The sequence below is a fragment of the Gracilinanus agilis genome, chromosome 5 (assembly GCF_016433145.1).
Source record: "Gracilinanus agilis isolate LMUSP501 chromosome 5, AgileGrace, whole genome shotgun sequence".
NCBI classification, from domain to species: Eukaryota; Metazoa; Chordata; class Mammalia; order Didelphimorphia; family Didelphidae; genus Gracilinanus; species Gracilinanus agilis.
The window spans coordinates 110,072,789-110,093,345 of NC_058134.1; the positions used below are offsets into that span (position 1 = coordinate 110,072,789).

At 41.1% G+C, this 20,557-nt stretch overlaps 1 protein-coding gene across 1 annotated transcript in view; it reads right to left on the minus strand.

Moving 5' to 3' along the window:
- TBXAS1 (thromboxane A synthase 1) overlaps nt 1–20,557 on the minus strand; it is a 250,491-nt gene that overhangs the window by 99,381 nt on the left and 130,553 nt on the right. The window contains exons 8-9 of the mRNA XM_044678622.1: nt 17,003–17,133; nt 10,034–10,321 (exon numbers count right to left, since the gene is read on the minus strand). Of these exons, the coding sequence (XP_044534557.1) occupies nt 10,034–10,321; nt 17,003–17,133 (419 nt within the window). The remainder of the gene's footprint in view (nt 1–10,033; nt 10,322–17,002; nt 17,134–20,557) is intronic.

Sequence of the window (20,557 nt, forward strand, 5' to 3'; positions counted from 1 at the left end):
CCTGAACTCATAGAGGAGCCCTCTAACTGGTTTCCCTGCTTCTAGTCTCTCCCCTCTCTATGCTATCCTTTACCCAGTTGCCAAAATAATCTTCATAGGATACAAGTCAGCCCATGTTACTCCCTTGTTTGATAACCTCCCAAGACTCCTTATTATCTTCTCTGGTATTTAAAGCCCTTCATAACCTGGCTCCAACCTGCCTCTCTCTGATTATTGAGCATCACTTCCCTTCATTCATTCATTCATTCACTCTTCGGTCTGGTCAATCTAGCCTATGTGTTGTTTCTAACATTCAACATTTATTTTGTGCCTACCGTATGCCAGGTGAAAGAAAGAACCCCTGCGTCCGGGAAGTTTATAGCCTAATAGGGGAAGACAACATATAAAAGGAAGCAGGAAAGCTGGGGGAGGGGTGTAATAGGAAGGGAACATGAGATATTCCATCTCCCATATCCATGACTCTAGAGGTAAAGACTGTCCCCCATGTCTGGATTAATTGATGCACGCCCTACAATAATAAAGAGAGCCAGCAACCAATGTTAATTCCATCCTTTCAGCCCTCTGTTTCTGTCTTTTAAAATCCTTATTTTCCTTCAAAGCTCAGTTCAAATGGTGTCTCCTAAATGAATTCTGTTCTTGTGTCCTCCCCCACCCCCATTCTAGTGGTTCTCCCTACCTCCAACCTCCCCTTTCACTTTATGTTTATTTTTATATACTGATATGGATACATGTTGTGTCCCCTGATAGAATGTAAGCTCCTTGAGGGCAGGACCTTTTTCCTTTTTCTCTTTGAATCCTTAGCCTTCGTAGTGCCCTGCAAATAGGAGGTAATGAATAAATGCTCAGATCCATCCATCAAATAGAAAAAAATAACATAAAATGAGATGTCAGTTCTGAGGTGAAATAAAAAAGAAAGTAGGTTATTCATCCTACTTGTGGCCTCAAGTGTTTATCCAATTCAATTAAACAAACATGTATTTAGCCCCAGTTTGTATTAAGTCTCTGTGTTAACTGAGCGCTAAACAAGATACTTAGCAAGACAAAAGAAATTGTCCTGGCCTTCCAGGAGATTACAATCTATTAGGAGGGCTATAGGTACACATAAGTATATACAAAGTAATTTCCAGGATAAAAAAGCAAATTAGGAAAGGCCTCAGGCAAGAGGGGAACAAAAATTGTAATAATTTGTACAGTAATTGTATAGTAATAACTGAGTGTGAGTAACAAAGTAAACTTGTAATTTAAATACAGGAATATAGACACAGAATCACAAGTGTCAATAAAACTTGGAGAGATGGGACTCTTGGCTAGGTTATGGCAATTGGAAGGAATCTATTTTTCAAAAGAAAGAGAGGCATAAGCACCATTATAAAGAAGATACCTACTTTTATGGAAATCCATGAACCTGATGCAAAGTGCATTTGGATGAGGAAAAATGAGAGAGAAACAGAACTAGAAGCTGTAATTGTTGTGAGAGCATACTACATGCTACCCGGATAGAAAGTAGCTATCAATGATAGGTTGGAACCACTAACATGGTAACTTCCACAGAGGCAAGATACAAAAGTGAATCAACTATATTGATGTGTATAAGAAATGTAATTTTATTAAAGAAGAACAGTTTAAATTCTTGATTTCCCTAGCTGACTATATCATCTCTCCTGGAAGAGGAAGTTACGTAAAAAAATTCCTTTTCTGGGGACTAATGTTGACCAATAAGGAAGAACTATTTGGTGATATGGAAATGACAGGGACTTTTAGAACAGTGACTCTATTTTGGAATTCATAGGTTATAGGAAAAAGAATATTAGATATTATAATTGATTTTAAAATGCTCAGAAGAGAGCAAAAAATTATCCAGTGGCTACAAAAGGGAATAATGGTTTAAAAGAGATTGGGAGTGCTAAAGAAATAAGCAAATAAAGTGAGGAAGAAAAGAGAGAGGTATCTAGGAAAACTGACATGGTGACACAGCTACCTCTCTGACCACTTAAAAAAAACAACAACCCTTACTTTCTATGTTAGAATCAATATTAAATATTGGTTCCAAGACAGAAGAATGATAAAGGTAAAGACAAGGCAATTAGGGTTAAGTGACTTGCCCAGGGTCACACAGCTAGAAGAGTGAGGTCAAATTTGAACCCAAGACCTCCCATCTCTGAGCCTGGCTCTCTATCCACTGAGTCCCCTCAGCTGCCTCTTACTGGTCTTTTTCAAAGGATATGTGTGGAAGGGGAAAGGAAAGGGTACATAAATAAACACTGCAAAAGGATAGTGTGAAACAATCAGAATAGCAATGGGAAGATAAAAATCAGAACAAGCTGAGATGTGGAAAAATGCCAGCTACACCAAAGAGGACTTTAAAAATGTTTTTAGAAATAAGAAAAAGCAAAGGAAAGTTCCTCATTCTACTAGAGGATGATGGTCTGATGTTAGCAGATGACAGGGAGATGGCAGAACTACTCAACCCTAATTATGTTTCCATATGCCCCTTCAGGGAGAATTATTGTTCAAGTAGGAAAAGTAGAATGAACAATGTAGAGATTGGTAAGGAGATGGAAAGCAACTTAGACACTTTAAATGAGTTCACATTTTAAGCTGTGAGAAATTACATTCTAGGAAGCTGAAAGAACATGCAGATGCGACTTTCTGGCTAATGGTAGGTGATCTGAAAACCCAGGGAGAAGGATAATGGCACTTGAATATTGGAAGAGGAAAATAATGTTCTAATTTTCCAAGATTAGAAAAGACAGATTCTGGAAATTAAAGATAGATAAATTTGATATTGATCCCCAAGAAAATTTCAAAGCAGATCATTAAACAAATGGCTTTTTAACATTAGAAAAAGGTGTAATTACTGGACACGAACATGACTTTTCGAAATACAAATCATGCCAATCTTAACCCATTTCTTATTTTGATAATTACTCTGTTGGCATATTGGGGCAATTATGCAAATATTTTGCATCTTGATAGATCCATGACTTCACCATTGTGATGTTCCTTCCAAAGATGTAGACTACAATGCATTCTGTGGAATTTTCGCCTATGCCCTCTCATAATGTGACCCATTCAAATGTGCTAGGGACCTTCCTCACTTACCCCCAATACTGGTAAGATATGAGTAGTATCATTCACTGGTTACCCTTTGCTCTCATCATGTAGCCAGCTCATCTTTATTTCTGATTTGCCATCTTCATGTCTTTCCTCCTTTGCACTGAAGTCACTTAGTAGCAAAATGTCGGTTTAATTTGAAGCATCTTCTCACAAGTTGTTCACAGATCTCTACCTCTATCTCTTCATCCTCTGCAAAAACTGCAGGTGGTATTTCTGTGAGCAAAGGTACTACAATAAGATGACCAAATATCCCATGAAATAATGTTTCTTAATTGCTTGCGGGAGCACTCTAAAACCAACACTGCCAACTCCATCATTTCTCTCTCCCAGAGGAACCTGTGAGTCATCCTTCCATTTAGTTGCAAATTTTTGCTTTCTTCGGGTTTCATTTAGAGGGTGAATGTCAAGATTGATGTGATTCCATTCCTAGAGTAGCATGTCCACTGATTGGTTATTGGACAAATATCTCACATTTACTAAGGCAAAATGCATAGATCATTTAAAACTGATTCTTAGGACTTCGATCCCTTTTTCTGTTGCTTTGCTACCATGATTGCAGAAGCAGAAGAGACTGCCCAGGACTGAGGATTATTTTGTATTTTCCTTTGTTTTTTATGGGTTGCTGTGGCCAAAGCATTTGTCAACAAGCGGTCAGCCTACTGGTAATGAGCCTTTTCGTATTTAGTCAAACTGCTCCATAGAAAACAGACTCAGTCTGTTGCTAGGGCCATACACAGAGTCTTTCCAGCATGATAGAACTGGCCAGAGCTTATTCTTCACTGGAATCGCCTTCAAGAAACCAGTCTATCTCCATGCCAGGAAATAGCATTTGAATGGGGCTTTCTTGAGTAATTCTACTATAGTGTCTAAAAAGAATTACCAGGCTACCCTTATACAGATGGTTCAGTGTATATGGTGCTCTCTCTTCCGACTATAGCCCTTTTCACTGGTTCTCCCCTCATGCCTGGAATGCTTTCCCTCCTGATGCCCACCTTTTGATTTCCTTCAAAACTCAGCTCACATCTAGCCTTCTTTAGGAGGCCTTTCCTAGCTGTTCTTTCCCCCTTTTCTCTCACCACCACCAGTGCCATCCTTCTTAGATTACCTCATATTTACACTGTGTATATTTTGCAGATACCTCCTTTTTTACATGTTATTTTCCCCTTTATAATGTGAGTACCTTGAAGGCTGTGCTCTTTGCTTTCTTTGCATCCTGGCACTTAGCACAGGGCCTGGCACAGAGTAAGTACTTAATACATTCTTGTTCGTTGACAGATTGAACGATATTACTGTTTATTAAGTTTGTAACCTAAACCATGTTCATTAATATCTCTATGTCAGACTTTAGTGGAGTCTTTAGTAGTGTACTATAGCACTCTTTGGCCCTGTCTTGTTCAATCTTTTTATCAGTAACTTAGATGAAGATATAGTAGGCATGCCCATCGGAATTGCAGATGGCATAAATCTGAGGGAACTGGCTAATATGAGAGCTGACAAAATCAAGATTAAAAGGCATCTCAGTAACCTGGACCACTGGGCCGAAACCAAGAAAGATGAAATTTACATCAGTACATTAAAACAAGGGTTTTCAGTGTCATGGGCTCCTTTGGCAATCTGGTAGACCCCTTAGACCCCTTCTCAGAATAATGTTTTAAAAGCATCAAGTACAGTACTTTGGAAGACAAAGAGTACTGATTATATTGAAACACAGTTACCAAAATATTGAGACTAAGTGCGTGGATCCCAGGTTAAAAACCCTACTTTCAAAGATTTGTGACATTCCCTTTGGGCAGGAGTTTTCTCTACTCAGACAGATAGCACTCCTTCAGAATCTTGGAAGGCAGTTCTGCTGTGGCCAAAAATAGTCATCATTTATTGGCCAACTTTGTGATGATGAACCTCTCCAAACTTAGTTAGACTGGCCCTTAGACAACAGTACAGGGACCTCACAGTATACTTGGAGGCTTTTCAGGTTGGCTTCCAGAATTTGTACTTTACTCACATAGACTTTGAGGATTCAGAGTTTCTTCCATGAGATGCTAAGGCAACAGAGTAGACTTTAGTGTAGAAAGGTTCAATTTAACAAGGATGAGTAGTAATTCTCATTTAAGGTAATTTAAAAAAGCAAATTGTTTTAGAAGGAAAGCAGAAAATTGGGGGAAAGTTTTTATAGACAGTTTCTCAGAGAAAGGCCTCATATCTAGAGAAGTTTGTCCAATTTATAATAATATAAGTCATTCCCTAATTGATATATAGGCAAAGGATATGAACAGGCAGTTTCCAGAAGAAGAAATCAAAACTGTATATCAGTGATGGTGAACCTATGGCATGGGTGCCAAAGATGGCATGCAGAGTGCTCTCTATGGGTACATGGGCCACCCTCCTTCCCTCCTCCCTCCAAGAGTTGGTTACTACAAAGGCAGAGAGGCTTGGGTGGAGCTGCTCCCCTCCCTCTCTCCACTGAGCTTAACAACATTTTTTCACATCACCTGCCCTTCCACCTAGCAGCCCAAAAAGAGCGTACAGAAGGGGGTAAGGTGGGTGGCTCACCGGTGGCAGAGCTGGAGGGGAGCAGAGCACTCAGGCTACTCTCTTCCCCCTTTCCACACTTACCTCTCATCACCTACCCCTCTGCCCAGTAGCCTAATGGGAGCACTTCCTCCATCCCCTATTTGGAGTAAAGGGGAGTGGCATGCAACATGACATTCAGTCTCTGGTGGGGGGTTAGCACAGCACTCAGTCTAGGGGGTGGGGCCTCGCACTCTGTCTCTGAAAGGTTTGCCACCACTGTTATATATAGTCATATGAAAAATACTTTAAATCATTATTGCTCAGAGAAATGAAAATGAAAACAACTTTGAGATACTATCTCACATCTACCAGATTGGTTAAAATGATAGAAGGAGAAAATGACCAATGTTGGAGGAGATGTGGAAAAATTGTTTGGTGGGACAGTGAACCAATCCAACCATTTTGGAGAGCAATCTGGAATTATGTTCAAAGAGGTAAAAAACTATGTAAACCATTGCACCTGGAAATACCACTATTAGTTCTGTTTCCCAAGATGATCAGGGAAAAAGGAAAAGAACCTGTAGTTCTAAAATATTTATAGCAGTTCTATTTTGGTGACAAAGAATTGGAAATTGAGGGGATGCTCATCAATTGGGCAATGGCTGAATAAGTTGTGGGATATGATTGCTATGGAATAATGTTGTGCTATAAGAAATGATGAACGGGTTGACTTTAGAAAAACCTGGAAAAGCTTGTAAGAAATAACAAAGAGGGAAATGAGCAGAACCAAGAGAATATTGTATACAGTATTGGCAATATTGTTCAAAGAGCTGCTGTGAATGACTAAGCTATTCTGAGTTGTATGAATATTCAAATCAACTACAAAGGACCTTTGAAGGAAGATGCTATTCATCTCCAGAGAAAAAAACTGCTATATGGAAGTATGTATTGTATAGTCTCTAATATGTGAAACTTCTCTCTCTCTCTCTCTCTCTTTCTCTCTCTCTCTCTCTTAAATTTGGCCTTCTTTAGTGCAGAATTGGGATGGAGGGAGACAGCTTGGAACTCAAAATATGACCAAAAAAAAAAAAACAAAAAAAAAATTTAAAAGAAAAATAAATTGCCCATGTGTAGGACAACACTTGGGAAAAAGCTCTGGGAGTTTTAGTTGACTTCAACATTAATATGAGCCAAGACTAAAATGTCACAGGTCAAAAAGTTAAGATTCTTAGCCTGTCAAATGTAATATGTGTCCATATCAAAGGAAATGATCAGTGCTTCTCTGCATTCAGGGGGTAAAACACATTTTAAAAATCCAATACTGGGCAACATTTTGAGAGAAACAATGATGATAGAGTTTGGCCAGAGGAGGGTGTCCAGGTGGGTAGGAGTCTGTAAACCACAGCATACAAGCAATAGTAAAAGACAAAGGAGTTGCTTAATCTGATGATTATACTAAGTGGAAAGAGATTGGGGAAGAGAGAATGAATTTATTCAGTATCATTTCAGGAGGCAGAATTACAGAATTTTAGTTTTTGATAGAACCTCAGCCATCGAACCCATTACCTAAAAGGAATCCTCATAACAACATACCCAATGAGTAGTTATTTAGTCTCTGTTTGAAGACTTCTAGCGAAGGGGAATCCCTCCGCCCTCCCTTCCAAGGCAACCTATTTCACTTATGCTTAGCTCTGATTGTCAGATAGGTTCTCCTGAAATCAAGCGTAAATTGGTCCCTTTTCATCTGCTGTCCATTGATCCTGGTTCTTCCTTCTGGGGCTGAACAGAACAAATCTACATGGGACTAGAATGGTTAGAAAGAAATGCAGAGGCTGGATTTTATTCAGCCAATGGAATTATTTTGCTGCAGAAATTTTGGGAATACTATTTAAGTGGTAGCCAGGCTGTAGTCTGCACTGATTCTTGAAAATACTGGAGAATAAGGAAATTTTTGGTAAAAACGAAGGCTTTCCCTAAATGCAATGGGATGCCTTGCTTGGTAGTGATTTCTTTGCCCATAGAAATGTTAAAGTAGAAGCTAGATGATTATCCTTCAGCTTTGGGGCATGCCATTTAACTTATCTCCTCATCTGTAAAGTGAGACATTAACAAGGAAAGGAAGCCAACATTTATTAATGTGCCATTTATTAGGTATCAGGCACTGTGCTAAGCACTTTACAAATAATCTCATTTATCCTCGCAACAACCCTGGCCTTAGGAGGCTTCAGGAAGTAAATGCTCCTTATATCCCTACTTTACAGAGAAGGAAATTGAGGCAGACAATGATTAAATGGCTTGCTCAGGATTATATAGCTAGTGATTGTATGAAGCTGGATTTGAACTGAGGATTAATTTGATCCAGAGTTCTTAAACTAGGGTCCATGCCTATGTTTCAAGGAGTCCAAGAACTTGGATGGGAAAAATAAAATTAAAATTTTAGGGGGCAGCTGGGTAGCTCAGTGGATTGAGAGCCAGGCCTAGCGACAGGAGGTCCTAGGTTCAAATCTGGCCTCAGACACTTCCCAGCTGTGTGATCCTGGGCAAGTCACTTGACCCCCATTGCCTACCCTTACCAATCTTCCACCTATAAGTCAATACACAGAAGTTAAGGGTTTAAAAAATTTTAAAAAAAAATTAAAACTTTATTTTCACTAACCTCTTTTTGATATTTAGCATGTCTTGCAATTATGAATTTTAAAAATTAATGTCAGGGTCCATGATAAAAAAAGTTTAAGAACCTCTGGACTAGATGATCTCTAAGACTTTGTACAACTCTGAAATTCTAAGCTCTTCTAGTACAGAGGGGTGAGAGGATGGCCTCAATAATTTCTATGGTTTCTTCCAATGCTAAGATTCTCAATCATAGATGATAGAATGTTAGAATTAGAACGAATATTGGAGATGATCATTATGAGCCAAAAAGAACAAGTAAATTATCAAAGCGCAGAGGTTCTGAAACTTTTTGGCCTCAGGACCCTGCTAGACTCTTAAAAATTATCGAGAACTTGGCCTCAGACACTTCCTAGCTGTGTGACTACCCTGGGCAAGTCACTTAACCCCAAACCCTTACCGCTCTTGCTTTGGATCCAATTACAGTATTGATTCTAAGACAGAAGGCAAGGTTTTACAATTATCACAGGCCCCAAAGAATTCTTATTTATGTGAGTTATATCTATTGATTTGTTTTATTGATGATAACTATTGATAGTTACAATGAAAGCTCATTGCTAAGGGGATTGTTTCATTCTTTGTATTTGTATGACAAGTATCTGGCACACACTCTGTGCTTAATATAAACTCATGATTGGTTAAAAGTTATGGACTTTTCTCTTAGTAGCAAAATTAAAATGTCTTTAAGAATCTAGCATTAAGAAAACTAAAATTAAATTAAAATATTATTGAAGGAGTTTTAATCTCAGGGCAGCTAGGCAGTACAGTGGATATAGTGCCAAGCCTTGAGTCAGGAAGACTCATCTTCCCGAGGCCAAATCCAGCCTCAAACACTTACTAGCTATGCACCTCTGGGCAAGTCACTTAATCCTATTTGCCTCAGTTTCCTAATTTATAAAATGATCTGGATAAGGAAATGACCAACCACTCCAAAACCTCTGCCAAGAAAACTTCAAATTGGGCCACGAAGAGTTGGACATGATTGAAAAATGACTCAACAACTACAACAGTTTTAACCTTATGAGACTCCTGAAAGGTCCGGACCATACCTTGAGAACTGCTACTCAAGCATATATAGAAAATTAGTAGCCAGAGCCTAAATCCAAGTTTCCTGACTCTCAGTTCAATGCTCCTTTAACTACATCTTAATCCATCTCTGATCCTATCTTTAGCCTTTCAGGCTGAGGATTATTGTTATTATTATTTTTAAACCCTTACCTTCTGTCTTAATGTCAGGGTCCATGATAAAATCGATATTAAGGGGGGCAACTGGGTGGCTCAGTGGATTGAGAGCTAGAACTAGAGATGTGAAGTCCTAGGTTCAAATCTGGCCTAGCTTCCTAGCTGTGTGATCCTGGGCAAGTCACTTAACCCCCACTGCCTAGCCCTTACCGTTCTTCTGCCTTGGAGCCAATACACAGTTTTGACTCCAGGACAGAAGGTAAGGGTTTAAAAAAAATTGATATTAAGTATTGGTTCCAAGGCAGAAGAATGGTAAGGGCTAGGCAATGGGGGTTAAATGACTTGCTCAGTGTCATATAGTGAGGATTATTATTATTATTAACTAGTATTTATGTAGGATTTAAAAAATTACTTAACAAATATGAATTCCCATGTCATTGCTAGAAAGATGCTTATGAAAATGAAATATCACCGAACCAACCACCTGCCTCCCAGAGAAACCCCAATGGATGTCGCATGTATATCAATTGGATCAGCTCAGCTCTGCACTCACGTTTCTCTCACTGAATTTATCCACCTCTCTCAGGAGCTTCTCCTGGCACTCAGAGTTGGTAGCCAACAGATAGGTGGCAAAGGAGAGAGTATTGGTGATGGTTTCATATCCAGCAATTAGAAAGATGAAGGCTTGTCCCACAATTTCATCTGTAGTCAAGGTCTTTTGCAGCACTCTGGAGGTGGCTTGGTGGACGGAAGAGTCTCCATTCTGAGCACTCTGTCTGACATCAGCAGAGAAAGGAGAACCACGGGCATCTAGGAGTATCTGGAGGAAATCTCTTCGTCTCTAGGAGCCAAAAGGGAAGAGAATTCACTTTCAGCCAATCAACAAGCATTTATTGCATGTCAGAAACTGAGTTAAGTGCTGGGCATTCAAGGACAGAAAGCGGAACAGTCCCCACTTGCAATGAGGAGACAAATACATATCAAATGTATAGAACATAGATGTACAATTAACAAATAGAAATATTTACAGATTAGTTTGAGAGGAAGGGTGCAAAGACTTTTTTTTTTTTTGTAGAAGATGGTGCCCGAGCTACATCTAGAAGGAAGAGAGACTCAGAATCTTGTCCTTGGGATTCTTAGGAACAATAAAGGAAGCATGTATAAGAACACTGCCTTAAGACAGTCAAATAAATGAAAGCCCAAGCTTCCAGCTGCTCTACCTTCTAAATAGCACCTATGTTCTGCCACAGATGACCTAGACCACCTCTATTCCCGCGTTCCAGCTGTCCAATTCAATGAGCATTTGCAGGTTAATAGGGCTGGCCCCAGGAAAGAACATAAAGGAATTTCTTTTCAGTTTTCTATGATTCCTTTCCTGAGTCTCTGTCCCCTTCTCCGGTGCCCTCTCCTCACCTTTAGGAACTGGGTGCCTTTAAGCCTCTTTTCTGTCTCCTCTTTATCAGGCATTTATTCTTAAGTGTGAGGAGGTGCCAGTCAATGGGTTAACCCCACTTAGGGATATTTGTAGTTTAAAGCTTATCTCATTGTGGAATGAAGGGGCCCAGGACATTGTTAAAGGAATTTCATGTTTCATTCACCATGCCTGCTTATAAGGTAAAGTCTGTTTTAATTCAGCTCATGCAGCAGTTAGAAGGAACTTGGCTTCACTGTCTCCCCCTTCCTTCTTCCTAAAGGGAAATCAAGCAAGAAGCTGCTCTAACTTTGGCTATTAAATGTTTACTATCATTGTTGTATTGGCAGTGAAGCGACTTAGTGGAGAGAGGGCAGGGCTTGGCATCGGGAAGATCTGAGTTCAAATCTGACCTTAGATATTAGCTGGGTGACTCTGGGCAAGTCACTTACCCCTGTTTGTCTCAGTTTTCTTATCTATAAAGTGAGCTAGGAAAGGAAACTTTCACTCCAGTAACTTTGCCAAGAAAACCCCCAAAGAATTGGACATATGATCGAACAATAAAACTACAGGAGATGGAGGCAGCTACCCCTGATGGGGCTCAAAGTTATTGTTCAGATTCTGACATAAAACAGAAGTGCTTATCTGGAATGAAGTGAAGACAGGGTATTTTTATTCACAGGCCTAGTTCTCAGTCTCTTTCACTGCTAACCCTGAGCTCTCATTGAATTTTCTCTGGTTCTTATCTCTCCCTTTGTATATCTATCCCCTTCTTGGTGTCTGTTTTCACTCTCCTCTCTCTGCCTGTCTTTCAGGCTCAGACTCTCCCTTTCTCCATTTTCTTTTTTCCATAGGTTTTCTGACCTAACTTCCCAGATTCTTCCTTCTTCATTTCCTGCCCCCTGCCGCCTCGTGTCAGGGATGTTCAGGGTTACTACCTAGCTGGATATTTGGCATCTATCTCTCTGTTCCTCTTTCCATTCTTTTCTTTGTCTTTCTTTTTGACTTCTTCTACTTCTATGTTCTCTATGGCTGTAAATCTTTCTAGGGTTCATTCCTGCCACATGTGATGGCATCACCGTGGCTCTGTGTGCAAAGATAGAAAGAAGGCTAGAATAATTGAGCTTGTGGGTGGTCCTGGATATGAAGCCATCCAGGACAGATGGATGAAGGGCTCTAAGTAAAGAGTGTTCACAGGCTCCCTGGTTGATCCATTCTGGTGTTTACTTTTTCTGAAATAAAGACATTTTTTTTCCTCGGGTCCAGCTGAAATCTGTCCCGTTCCAATTGAGGCTCTTGTCCTCTCATTTGGTCTATCAGATGTGAAGCAATTTGTGCTCGTGCTACATGCACACAGACAGATGAGCAGCTGCTAAAACACTGTGGCTGCTTTGTGAAACATGCTAAAAGGGTCATTCCTCATCTGAGTTGCTGTAGAAGACAAAATAACTCATGGGATAACTGGGGAAACAGAAAATGAAGATGTGACAGGTCATTGGTCGCCATATTTTGTTCTAGCACTGCCCATTCTAAATGACTAAAGATATTGACCAATTGAACCTCTGAAGTCAAAAGAATTGAGCTTGAATATTGATTCTGCCACTCTCTCAGTGACTTTGGGTACTAAACTTCTCTTGGCCTCAGTTTCCTCATCTGCAAAATGATACCTAGATGATCTCTAACTCCTTTTCCATCTCTAAATCTATGACATGATGATCCAACTTCTTGTCCATTTCTGTCTCATCAGTAGAAGGTAAGCTTTGTGGGAAGGAGCTAGTTCCATTCTTCTTGTATTTTTAGCACCTAGCACAGGACTGTACACGTGTTTTGTTTTGTCTGGACTTGTGATTTCATTGTAGTTCCCAGGTGAGGAAATCTCCTTTCCCAGTACAGATTTGCAACACTTCTGAAGTGTCTAGACTCAGACAGTTTGCCTGTTATAGGGATTTTAACTGACATCCAGTCATATAGCCAGTATGTGTTCGAGGAAGGATTTGAACTCAGGTCTTCATAATCCTGAAGTTAACTCTCTGTCCACTATTCACTAAGCCACGGTGTCTCTGCTGCCTGGCACCCAGAAGATACTTGTTGAATGGAACTAAATGGTGTGACAGTGGTCTGACCCCCATCATCACCATTCCCCAACTCCTCTCCTTTCTAACCTTAAACAGTAGCTAAGACCTAAACAGAGGAAATTAAGATGCTGACCACTAATGAATATTCTCTTTCCTTTTGGAAAGAGATCTAACTCTTTTACCTGAAGTCCCAAAAGCCAGACTCAAATGCCATCTATCATTCACAAAATCAGTCCTATCCCTATTCCCTTGCCCCAGGCCCCTAGCATCTATTTTAAACTCCTTGGTAGGGGGCTGGTGAGGGTATTAGGCAGGAGCTTCTGTCACTGAGACTTATCTAGAGGCATCACTAGAGACTGAGCTGGCCAAGGCAGTGTCTCTATCAGTGATGGCGAACCTTTTAGAGACCAAGCGCTCAAATTGGAACCCTCACGTACATATGAGCTCCCCACTTTACCCCAGAGAGGGGAGGGAGGAAGTGTTCCTATTGGGCTGCTGGGCAGAGGGGTGGGTCATATGAGAAATGTCCTTAGGTGCTGCTGTAGAGGGGGAGGGGGAGCAGCCCCCCTGGCACTCATGCCATAGGTTTGCCAACACAGGTCTATATCTTCTTCTAGCAGTCAAAGCTGATCTTGGTGCCCTTCTCACCCCATAGGTTCCTAAATGGCTCCTTGGGCTTTTTTTTTAAACAAATGTCCTTAACCTGTGCTCCATGACCTTGCCTTTAAAAGGTTTTGATAACTGTATTCAAGTCTAATTGGCTTCCTTTGTAATCCTGTGTATCTTGTTTTATGTATTTAAAAATATTATTCTGAGAAGGGGCCCATAGGCTTCACCAGGCTGCTTCTATGTTATGAAAAATGTTAAGAACCTCTGACCTTGAAAACGACCTAAACTAACCACTACTCAGGCTCCGATTTTTGTCCTTCACAATTGTAAGACAGGGAGAGGCTGTTTGAGGGATCCCTGAGACTAGAAAGGGAGACTCAGCCGAACGGTTTCCCCTCTATTATTCCCACAATATGTAAAGAAGACTATTTCTTTGATTTCTGTGTCTAAATAGGAAAGATTCTTGGCTTAATCGTGACATAAAAATAGCCCTAAATATGCACTCTAGTAAAAAGAGGTGTCTAATTTGCCACAGGCCATGACTCTGGGAGAAAAAAAATATTTACCTTTGAACATCTGCACTGCATTTAGAGAATTTTGAGCCAAGTTTTCTTAGTATTTGAATGGCTCTCCCTTGACATAAGTAGCACTACCTTCTTGCTTTTCTCAGATTAGCTCCTTCTTTGAAACAGTACTCCAGTTCATAAAAGAGGAAGCCCCAGGCAATCTCAATAATTGGATCTTCAGCATCCCCTTTCCTCCAGGAAGCCATTCAGAACAATGGTTTTAGAACTTGTAGACTGATTCTCCAACCTGAGGGTTGGAGACTTGGGGTGATAGAAACCCTCAGAGGGAAGCCATTTATGGATTTCCTCAGACTTAGGAGAATGGCCTCCCTCTCAACTCCTCCTCTATCAGGAGCATGAAAAAGAAGGACTTTCTTCCCTTCAAGTCTTTGCAAGGCACCTGGTTTCCATCTTTAGAGCAGGCACTTGGGGTAGGGGGGTTGGTGAGCCCTGTTTTCTCGTATTTTCAAGGACTTTTAAGTTCAACTCTGGAGCCAAAGATGTTCTGAGCACTTGTAAGTAAAGCCTCACCATCTTCTAGCTCCTGGTACCTTTGTCCTACACAATCTTCTGTTCCTAGAGCACAGGAGGATTAAGTTGTTCCCTGAAGGCACCTCCCCCAATAGCAATTGACCCCTGATTTCTAACTTTGAATCAGTGTCCTAACTATTAAACCATACTTGCTCTCATTACTCATTCCCAGGAGCAGCCCAACCTTTAAGAAAACTCTTTTCCAAGCTATATCCCAAGAAAGCCCAGCTAAATGCAAAGGTATTTAGAGCCACTCACCCTATTTAGTATTTTCCCTTACTCTGATCTGGACCTTCAAAAAACAAGCAGGAATTTTGACATTAAGCTGTGGGGATGTCCAGGATGACGCAATTTCCTTTATTACCCCAAAGTACTTAGCCATGAGATTATCCCTCTGGACTCTTAGCCAATTCAAGACAATATACATTTCTTGAACTCCTACTATGTGCCAGAACTGTAAAAGGACATTGAAATTTTAGATGAGAATGATAATAGCTCACATTTATAATATGTTTGCAGTTTATCCTGACCTTTCTTTGTAAGATTAATGGGGGGTCAGAGGAAAAGCTGATCCCTTACAGTATGTAGTAAATCAAAAGAAATTATTTCCATTACCATGGATTAAGAAGGGAAAAAAAAGCCCTTAAATTCTGTCTTCAAATTGATTAGTTCTAAGGCAAAAGAGTGATAAAGGGCTAGGCCAGTGATGGTGAACCTTTTAGAGACTGAGTGCCCAAACTGTACCCTCATGCCTCATGTGAGCCATCCTCTTATGCCAGACAGGGGAGGGAGGAAGAACTCCCATTGGGCTACTGGGCAGAGTGGCAGGTGATATGAAAAAAATGTCCTTAGGTGTGGTAGAAAGGGGGAAGGGAGTAACCCATTCTAGCATGCATCCCTTAGGTTTGCCAAAACAGGGCTAGGCTTACTCAGATCATATAGCTAGGATGTATTTGAGGTTTGAACTCAGGTTCCCTCAACTTCAGACCTGGCTCTCTATCTACTGAACCACCTACCTGCCCTCATTACAATGGATTTTTGACAACATAGTTTATGGGACATCGTGAATAGAACAGACTTAAAATGACAAGAAACTTGAGTTCAAGTTTTGCCTTACTTGCTGTGTGACCCTGGGCAAGTCCTCATCTGCAAAATGAGAATAATAAGAGCCCCTACCTCAGAGGCTTGTTGTGAGGATGAAATGATAAAAGCACTCTGCAAACCTTAAATACAAATATATGAATGCTAACTATTATTATGATTATTACATTCTTCAAATCGAAAGATGACAAACTTAGTGTGCTAGGCACTGAGGTAAGTGTGTGTGTGGGGTATAGAAACAAGAAAATGAGACCGCCCCTACTCTCAAGAAACATTCTAATAAGGAGAGGCAAGACCTAAAGGGGAGCTGGGACGTGTGGAGGGAATGTTAGCTCTGTGTAGAGGAGGCGGAGCAGAGCCCATGTGGAGAATGAGCTTAAGGCTGGCCCTTTTTGGGACATGGAAATTCCAGGCAGAGACTGGGTAGGCAGTTGGTATGGTGAAGGAGCAAAGCAGATAAGACATAAAATTGGTTGACAGTTGACTGAGTTCCTATTGAGTCAAAGTTCACTTCTGCTTCACATGGTGCTGTGATGTATCCCTGCTGATGCTATAACTAGAAATCCTGCCATATGAGACAAATTCGTCTGAGATGTGAGTAGGGGAAGACCAACCCCAGAGAATCTGGCCTCTGACTCCACAGTGAAGGGAAGGAGAAGAGAGACAGACCCTGGGACAGACAACCCATTTATAGAAATAGTTGTTGGGAGAGAAGGAGTAGTCTGTCTCTTCTCCCTCCCACCCCTGCCTTGGCTGGCTAAAAATCCCTCACACTCTCACTCAAACCTGCCTTGCCACCAACCCTCCACAGGGAGGTTGTGACTCAGTTTCTTTATCTATAAAATAAGATACATGCTAAAGGCAGGGTATCATGCTGGATTTAGAGCTGTCCTTGGAGCCGGGAAGATCTGGGTTCACATATGATCCAAACTGGCCACATGACCTTTGGGCAATACCCTTGACCTCTCTGTACTCTAGGCAACTTCCTAGAATAACAGATTGTAGAGAGAGAGCCAACCTGTATTGGTAAAGGAAGTTTCCTACACCAGTGAAGCCACAGGTTCAGTTTCTACTTCCCTCATTACTTCTATCACAGCATTGTCATGAGAGTTAGAAGCAGCTTAATTCAGCAAGCACCAAGTGCCTACTGGGTGCAATTAGTGCCTTATATAAAGTATTCTCTGAATAAATGATTTATTATGTCAGCCACATGGACTGAAATACTTTACCTCCTCTTCAGCTTGCTTGTCTCGGAGAGTGATCACATTCCTGACGACATTATTAAAAAAGGCACTCAGTTCATCTCTGTTCTTGTTGGGCAGAACTCGGGCCAGTGGGATCATAATGGACGGAAATGCCACTTGAGAGAGAGAAACAAAGAGAGTCATGAAATGGAAGAATAACAAACAGGGACTGATTTATGTCAAGGGGAGGTAGATGGGGCTCAATTGTAGTCACACAAACTATCACAGAAGGGTTAGCCAGACTCTTCCTAACCTAATAAAGATGACTAAACTTCACTAGGTAATTAAGAGTTGCATTTGGAAGTCAGAAGCTCAGACTCATTGTAGTAATGTGGAAAGAAGATCTGGAGTTAGATCTGGATTCAAATCCTACCTGTGATCTTACCACTTGGGTGACCTTGAGGCAATTACGTGGGGCAATGAATAGAGTGATGGTCTTGAGTCTGGAAGGTCTGAGTTTAAATTCAGCATTTGATAATAGCTATGTGACCGTAGACAAGTTAAACTCTGCCTCAGTATCGTCATGTATGAAATAGGGACAGTCATAGCACCCACCCTGCAGGGTTGCCGTGAGGATCAAATGAGATAACATAAAGCATTTTGCAAAGCTTAAAGTGCTATATAAATGCCAGCAGTTATTTAACCTCCTTGGGCCTCGGTTTCCTTATCTTTCAAATGAGATGGTGAAACTAGATGTTCTATGAGGTGCTTCCAGCTGTCATCTATGATTCCTGGGTAGGAAACTGGTCTAATTCATTCACTTTGGAGTTACTTTCACCAAGGAGCTGTGATCCCCTCCTATTGTAGAGGTAAGGTGACTGGTCCCTTAGGCTGGCCTGGACCTTCTGCTCTGTCCCCCAACTCAGCACATCCCTCTGTGTGCTCTAGAGGAGATCTTGCCCACCTACTCCAAATGGGTCAAGGCCCAAAGTAGCAGAGAAAGAATTTGAGCTAAATTATTTAGACTCGAGCCAAGAGAGGCATCACACAGGATATTGCTTTGGTGCTGAGGTGGCTTCCACATTGCCTTGCATGCATTCCCAGGAGGGTCTCAGAGGCAGGCCAACTCAATGCATGGTATAATGGAAAGGACCCTGGTCTTAGAATCAGAAAATGAGGATTCCAATCTCAATTTCAGCAACTTAGTAACTGTATGACCTTGATAGGTCACTTAGACTCTTGGAAGCATCTGTAAAATGGGGACAAGAAAACGTATACCACCTATGCAGCTTTAGTTTCCCTATTTGTAAAATCAATCAGAAGCTCTCCAGATTATATTCATTATCTTCCTCATAGGACCACTGGGGGAAAAGTGCTTTGTAAACCTGAAAGTGTTTTGTAAATATGATGGCTACAGCAGGGATAGTGGAATGACAAAGCTGGCCTTGGGCATTCTAGGGCTCTCTGTTTAATAGGGCAGGAGAGTGGGTACCAGTCAAGTTCCAAATGGGAACTTGGGCTTGATCATATCCTAAAGGTGAGGAAGGGAGGGGGGGTGAGGTGGCTTATTGGATAGAGTACCAGGCCTAGAGAGGGGAGGTCCTGGGTTCAAATATGACCTCAAACACTTCCTAGCTGTGTGATCCTGGACAAGTCACGTAACTCCCATGGCCTCGTCCTTATTGCTCTTCTGCCTTGGAACTAATACACAGTACTGATTTTAAGATGGAAGGTAAAGGTTTAAAATAAAAGGGTGAGGGAGTGGAAAGAGAACCAGCTCTTTGCAAAGAGGAGGTGAGGCTAAGGGCAGAAGGATGTTCCACAGCTTCCTCAGAACCTGAAACTTCAGGGTGAGGCTTCTGCAGGTCGTGACAGCTCCACAGAAAAATACAGACCAGAAAAATGTGAATTGAATTGCCTAAGACATGTATGAGATTGATCAGAATGGACAGAACTGCCAGTAATGGAGAGAGAAATAAGATGCTCCAATGCTACTGTAAGAGGTTGGAGATGGAAAGGGGTAGGGATGGGGGGTGGCAAATAAATTTAAAAATAAAACTCAATGGAACTCTACCCGCCCCTCCACACAGTTGGGGATCCATTTGTCACCCTAACTATTCGCCTTCTAATAAAAGTGGTGGCTTGGAAGTCCTCAGAAGTCTTTCTCCGATACTTCATGGTGGTGTGAAGGTGACCCTGGGGTTCTGAGGCTGTCCTGGGGCAGCCCAAGCTCTCAGGTGCCCTACCAAGCTGTAGAGGCTTCAAGAGTTGGCTCCCCAATGGCCTTTATGCCTGTCGTCCAAGGACTCACTAGCAGGTAAGTTCAGAGGGGCTTGTCACCAGGTTAGCCACATGACGATGGGCTTTTTTTAGTCATCAGACCCCACCTACTAAGTCCAAGAGGTGAGAGTGGGATCAGTTGGAGAATCCATACTGAGGAAATCCCAGATTCTGGAAAGATTGAAATAGGTTCATGAGGGGGGGAAAAAAACCACAGACTGGGAGTCAGAAGACTGAAGTTCTAGTCCTAGACTAGTCTAGTCATGTTACTGGCAATGTGATCTTGGGGATATTATTATCATTATTTTTCTAAAACCCTTACCTTCTGTCTTAGAACCAATACTGTGTATTGGCTCCAAGACAGAAGAATGGTAAGGACTAGGCAATGGGGGTTAAGTGACTTGCCCAGGGCTACACAGCTTGGAAGTATGTAAGGTCAGATTCGAACCCAGGACCACCTGTCTCTAGACCTGGTTCTCAATCCACTGAGCTCCCCAGCTGTCCCAGGAATATTATTTTTGCCAATTAGAGTTTTGCTTTCCTTATTTGTAAAAAGGGGATGGCTGTTAGGCTAACTGAATTTTAAGGGTTCTTCCAGGGCTTCTTCTAGGCTTTCTAGGACCAGTTTTGCAGAGAAAGTAACCTATGCCTTAGGTCCAAAGAGGGGATAAGCTATCCAAGGTTCATAAGCACAAAGAATGCAGAGGGCAGAATATGTGGGCAGGGAACAATAAAAAGATTTGCTGGGAGACAGTGAAGGGACTCCCAAGGAATGAGATCAGAGAGAACCAAAAGCAAACTATATTTCACTTCCTTCACTATTTTTGTTTTTGTTTTTGTTTGAGTTTTCTTCCATAAAGGGACTAATGAGGAAAAAAGTTTGACATGATTGGCCATGTAAAATCTATATCAGATTGCTTACCATTTCAGGGAAGATGAGAAGGGTTAAGAGAGGCAAGGAGGGACTTGGAGACTCAAAATTAAAAAAAAAAGAATGTGAAAAATTGTTTTTACATGCAACTGGGGAAAAAATAAATATTATCAAAGGATATAATCCCTGAAGGAAAAAAAAGTCTGCTGTAAATTCAATTCTTGTCCAGAATGAAGTGGGACTAGAAGGTCTTTGGAGTCCCTTCCAACACTGAGTATCTAAGATTCTGTCACTATTTACACCTCAGGATTCTCACATTTTAATCCAAAGCTAGAAGCGTAGAAGATCGTTAATAATAACAGTAATAATAGCTGGTATTTATATAGCCCTCAAAGGTTTATTTTTGAAGCACTTTACAAATATTCCTTCATTTAATCCTCACAAGAATT